This window comes from Salvelinus sp. IW2-2015, unplaced genomic scaffold (assembly GCF_002910315.2).
Source record: "Salvelinus sp. IW2-2015 unplaced genomic scaffold, ASM291031v2 Un_scaffold4000, whole genome shotgun sequence".
Lineage (NCBI taxonomy): Eukaryota > Metazoa > Chordata > Actinopteri > Salmoniformes > Salmonidae > Salvelinus > Salvelinus sp. IW2-2015.
The window spans coordinates 51,618-57,489 of record NW_019945272.1 but is presented as its reverse complement, the minus strand read 5'-3'; the positions used below and the strand labels follow the sequence as shown (position 1 = coordinate 57,489).

Sequence of the window (5,872 nt, the reverse complement as noted above, 5' to 3'; positions counted from 1 at the left end):
TGTCCCAGACAATCATGGGACAGCACACCTGTCCGTCATAACTGAGGATGGAAGTGCTGTGGCTGGCACCAGCACAATCAATCTATAGTAAGAGTCCTACAAGGCAAGACCTCCTCTGAGACAATAGGACTGATGAATACATAATGCTACAGGGTAGATTATAGATATCCAGAGACAGATCCTTAATATAGTATGCATGTGCACTCTAAACAAACTTTGTTGCTGATGGTCTTACTAAGAATCCTCTATTGCATTTAACCCAAAAATAACATGTATAGGTTACTTAACTCCTATAATCACTTAACTCTAACTACTTAACTATCATTCCTATCTTCAGTTTTTGGCTCAAAAGTCATGTCCCGATCAACTGGCATCATTTTTAATGATGAGATGGATGACTTCAGCTCTCCATACATCACCAACGGCTTTGGAATCCCTCCATCTCCTAACAACTTCATCCAGCCTGGTGAGAATAGGAAATGAACCATATCCTTTTGCTGGTAGGCTACTGAAAGTTCTCAATTTACACATGACTCCAGTTTGAACCTTGGCTGGTTTGTTTTCTGAGAATACCTTTTGGTCTGAAGATTTATCTCCCTCTCATTTTTTAGGTAAAAGGCCTCTCTCTTCTATGTGCCCAACTATTATCTCTGACAAAGACAATAGAGTGAAAATGGTGGTGGGAGCCTCTGGTGGAACAAAGATCACCACAGCAACTGCCCTAGTAAGTTTTGATCCATACACATAAATTCCTCTCTAAACTGATATAGCCTATACTAACACATGACATCCATCTATCCTTACATAGTGATATTGTGATGAATCAGAGTGCAAGAAGCTTCCTTTTCTCATTTACATAGGTGATTCTGAATACCTTGTTCTTTGACTACGACCTGAAAAAAGCTGTGACACTACCTCGAATTCACAATCAACTCAACCCAAGTATGACTGTAGTGGAGGACGGCTTTGAAAAGGTGGGTAATTCTGAACAATATCGCATCGTATATTGTTGAATTAAAAAAATTGGTTTCGTAACTCTGGACTTTAATCTGTGTGTGTGTGTTTATTTCTGTGTTTATGTATGTGTGTGTTTGTGTAAAAGAGTGTATTAGATGGCCTGGTAAAGAAGAACCATGTAACAGAGCTGCTGATGACTCCTGATTCAGTGGTGCAGGCGGTGGTGAGACAGGGGGAGCGGCTTTGTGCCGAGTCCGACCCCAGGAAAGGGGCTATCCAGCGGGCTACTGAGTCTTACCTCACCTCTTCCTCCCAAACCTGGAGTGTACCTCCATAAAGAGGCAGGGATTGAGCTAAGTATCTGGAAAGAACACAAAACAATGCCTCCTCAAGGTGACACAGCCACTCTCTTTCTTCAGCTGAAATTCATTTCAAGATGTGGAAAAGACTTTACTCCACATCAATACCTCCTCCCTTCACACCAAATAATCGGCGGCATTTCTGCTTTTATTTCAGCATTATTCATTATTTATTTTTGTGTTTTGAAAAGAAGTGAGGTTGCAACTCTGAAAGTGGCATTTTTTAAATCCTAGCTGTAACAAGAGATCATCATTATCGATATCCTGAAGATGGAAGTTTATTAATGCAGTGGGGTAGCAGAAAGCTGGACTGCAACTTTCGATTCCTGCTGGATGTAAATACCAATGGGCCAGAACTTTATGGACGCCATGAATCTTCTGATATACATTATGAAATAGTTTGCCTAGGAAATATTAGCCAACATATTAGTCAAATTACTCTGTGATGATGAGCGATCATTCTGTTTGACAGAAAAAGAGCCATTTATCTGAGATTTAAGAAAGCAATGTTTTAGGGGAGAATATGAACACCAATATGGAAGGTTGTCAAAGTAGTTTGTCTGTCCATTGAACAAATCAAATGTAGAGAAATTACTGTTTTATCTCTCCATCAAGGAAAAATGGTCTGTATGTTTTAACCTCAGGCCTTAACCTCAGGTCTTAACTGGTCAGGTTGCTATATCTGTTGGTGCTTTATGGGTTGGCTAAATCACGAACAGATCTGGCAACCAGGCTACAGTCTACTATCTGCCTTATGAAGATGTTGGTCACAGGTAGCTACATTTTTCCTTTCATGAGGAAGCATATTCTGATCTGTTAACTGAAAACTGTGATTTCTGTTTTTTCTGATTGATTTCATCTCAACTCTGACCGTTGCCCATGGGGGCCTATTGTTAACAAGGGCTCAAATATGGCTCCCATTTAACTACTCAAATTGTATTTTTACATTTTTTGTGATGCAGAATGTTGAGAAAAACACATAAATTGTAAATGTTTAATATGGAGTAAGACCATAGCAGTACAGTGAATGTATAGTGTATTTTACATTTGCATATATATATTTTTAGCCATGCTTGTTATTAAAATGTTTAAAATAAGATATATTTTACATTAGTCAGCCTGTTGCCAATATTCTTAGCGGCTTATTTCTCTGCATCGATACCTGTAACCAAAGAACTGATGACAAATGTACACAATAGATTAATAACAGCTACATGTCTAAACAACTGACTGAWGTACAATTTTACACCTACAGCCTAAAAATTGGGCTCGACTTCMTTCAATAGTCTGAAGAACAAAATACACAGCAGCTTCCTTCTGACRAATCTTAGCAAGATGTGGCATTTGGCGCCAGCTGGGGCTTTTACAAAATCCTCCAAATGGATTATTCACTGAAGCAATTGCTTCCATGGACCAGTGATGCATAGGAGGCTACATAGCCAACTCAGGCTAAATACTTCCTCTCTATCAGTGTGCTCTTCTCCTTTATTAAGACACTTTATGTTGATGTTTCCWTTATTTTGGCAGTTACCTGTAGCTGCTGAGTAAGTCAACTCTACTGTGCACAGAGATGTGACTGCCAACTAAAGTCCATCTATGGTAGTATCCTGTTGTCTAGGCTACAACCYGGTTGGCCCTATTGAATGTGGCCTGAGACACTATCTGCGTACTCTCTACTCTCTGCTTCCCTGTATGAGCAAGAAGATCCATATTCATTCAGACAGAATTCAGCCTGTGGGCAGATGGGAAATGATGGCTAATGAAGCTGTATATTACATACAAAAATAGCAAAGCAAGGGTATTTCAATCCTTTGATGCAGCTCATCTAACTGTGCTAATAGAACATATCCCATGCCCCCGACTAATGTGATCCTCTTGACAGCACAGGCCTGAACAGAGTATAGTGTCAGTGTTGATGCACAGTGCTCACATACAGGGCAGGCCACTGGTTCAGAGGACATTTAGCGTCACTAGGCACATGCCCCATCTAGTGTTGTCTGATGAAAAGACATCCCACGGCTGCAGCTCACCCTCTCCATCTCGCTCTAGATATATAAACACACGCACACAAAGAGCAGAGTGAATTATGCAGTGTGAGTCTGTGTGTATTTACACAGACAGTCTCTGTGCCGTCTCCTGTTCCATGGAGGCCCATTATCTACTGTATTGGTTTATAGAGCRAAGTGACATGTAGCGTATTTCAGACCCCGCACAYAGTCTTAGAGTACTTCTTGTGCAAACATACCAATAAACATCTGGAACAAACCAACATGGTAAAGTTAAGACTGATAGGGCAATGGAACATACTTTCTTTTTGTCTAATGTAAGCCGTTGATGTCAACCAAAAAAGGCTCAAGTAATATGACAATGCTTTTTTCATGTGAGAGGGACATGCAGAACATTCTCAAAAACCAGCCCACTMAAATGTTAAATATTACATTGGCTTTCAACTAAWTTGGTTCTGCTTTGTACCTCAAATGCGTAGAGACCCAGAATGTAATATTTGAAGGCTCAGGGCTATATCACCGTGTCAATGCTTTGTTTCWGTAATAAAACTTCAGTGTTTTCATACCAATGTTAGGTAATGTTTTAAATGCTATTAGGCTAAGCTTCTTCTGTATACAAACCAAAGGGCAATTCAGGATATTGAAAATATSCAAATATTTCACAAGACGTGATCTTGRATCAATGCCATTATGAAGAGATAATGTAAATGTAATGGCGCTCATGACTGGCACTGACTGAGTATGCTGAATAACTTAACCCAATAAAAAAATKATCACTCTCACAGGTCRCATAAATCTACACCAGACTAACAAAAACAATGTGCAGTGYCATTGTTCAGCTCAGTTCTCACAGATTGTCATGTTATGGCACAYACACAAAGATATTTCAAATMATCTCAGGACTATTACRTTGATGTGCGCATATCTCTGGGAAATMTTTTCCTTTRCTAAAATGTTCACTTTTTTCCATTGGCATGCTTCCAGTTGAAGAAAAATCTCAATGCTCTCTCTAAAAAATACTCATCTTCTGCCCGGCTCTGATTTGATATTACTCTCACTCATCATATCGTGGTAACTCCAACAGCTGAGAAACACTAAACCATTCCTCATTCTCTAAGCATAGATGAGAACGCGGATCCTCTATGCTAGATATCTCTGTATATTTATCTTTGACCTATGATGGGATCCCWCCACTGGGACTTTGAAGAACATGATGATAAATGACAAAATACAAGTACATATCATAGAGAATGATAGTGGCCAAAGGGCAAAATTAGCATAGGCAGTGTCATTGAGGACTTCCACCATTTTAATGTGTCAACTGGGTGAGACTTCCAAATTCATTGGCTGATCCCTCCTGTTGGAGTCATGTCCAACCGGGTCATTAGGAGGGATTAGCTAATCGTGAAGAAAATGTACTACTTAAAAATGAAGAGATCCTCAATGGAGCTGCCCATACCGTCACAGACGCTATAATTGCAGATGCAAAGACAAGTCCTCTATAGTCCAGATCAATTCTATCGACATCCTACAACAGAGGCTATGACTACCTCTAAAGAATCAGATCTCTCTGGTCCTGAATAAAGGATAAACTGTTATATAACAGTATGTATGCTGAAATTCAAATACTATGTGGGTGCTACTCAAAGAGGTGGTGTGGCAGCATCTAGGTTTCCATATCGAGGCCTCTGGATCCTGCACAGTTATCCATCACGTCCTGAGGGAAACACCTACATTTGTTGGTACTGTTTATACTGCAAATAAACGTTAAAATTGTGGGGAGGCCCAACCAGGCTGCACTCTTTCGCCAACAGCTGTGCTTGACATCTAGTGGTAGTCAGACAAACATTTTCAGGTGGAACAAATTTGTGATTTTCTTGTTCTCCATTTCGCAAAAAAAAAAGCACAACAAACATGAGAAAAAATKWGAGACTTGAAGTCTGATCTTTATATTGTAGATAGACGATACAAGTTTGCAATGTAAATTTGGAGTGCCCTAAACCAGTTGTTTCTCTACTCTTTAACACACAAGCAATGTTGCAATTTGAACCAAAAGATAGGATAGAATGCGAAGTCCATGACAATGACAGAGTACACCAGTATATGTTCTGGTCTGTGTCGGAGAAGGCAGGGTGGTGATGACTGTTCAGAGTCGCATGGCAACARCTGCCCCCGGCGCCTGCAGCTCCTGGTCCAGGAGGCGGAACAGCATGGCACATTTGTTGCGCTGGGGGGTTTGTCCCAGGGTGTGGTGCAGCCGGGCCTGCAGGTAGTGGACGTCACGGAGACGCTCCTTTACAGTCAGCATGGAGAAGTAGGCTGCAGCCTCTCCAGCGATTGCACAGCCAGCCCTAAAGCTGGAGGGAGACAACAGGGAGGAAACTCTGAACGACTCCTGTATGTGAATTACATGACAAAGTGATTGTATCCACAAACATGTACATTTGAGGTAGTGAGTGATATTAAGTTTGTGTTGCGGGTGTGTGCTACCTGCATGCCTCTGGCCATTGGACCGGTCCCAGCTATGGCCATCTGACAGCGGCTGCCAGC

The 5,872-nt window shown here is 40.9% G+C and overlaps 1 protein-coding gene and 1 long non-coding RNA gene across 2 annotated transcripts; one reads left to right on the top strand and one right to left on the bottom strand.

Moving 5' to 3' along the window:
• Positions 1-344: 344 nt before the first annotated feature.
• On the top strand, positions 345-1,248 carry LOC112067797 (glutathione hydrolase light chain 1-like). Its single transcript, XM_024143440.1, is given in 5 exon segments — positions 345-466; positions 612-724; positions 861-974; positions 1,103-1,223; positions 1,226-1,248. Coding segments are annotated over 5 exon segments (483 nt in total). The 5' UTR covers positions 345-354.
• Positions 1,249-5,242: 3,994 nt separating this feature from the next.
• LOC139026147 (uncharacterized) lies at positions 5,243-5,872 on the bottom strand. The gene is made up of 2 exons (XR_011477862.1): positions 5,813-5,872; positions 5,243-5,679 (listed from the first exon to the last, which is right to left on the bottom strand). It is a non-coding gene; the product is annotated as an uncharacterized lncRNA (long non-coding RNA).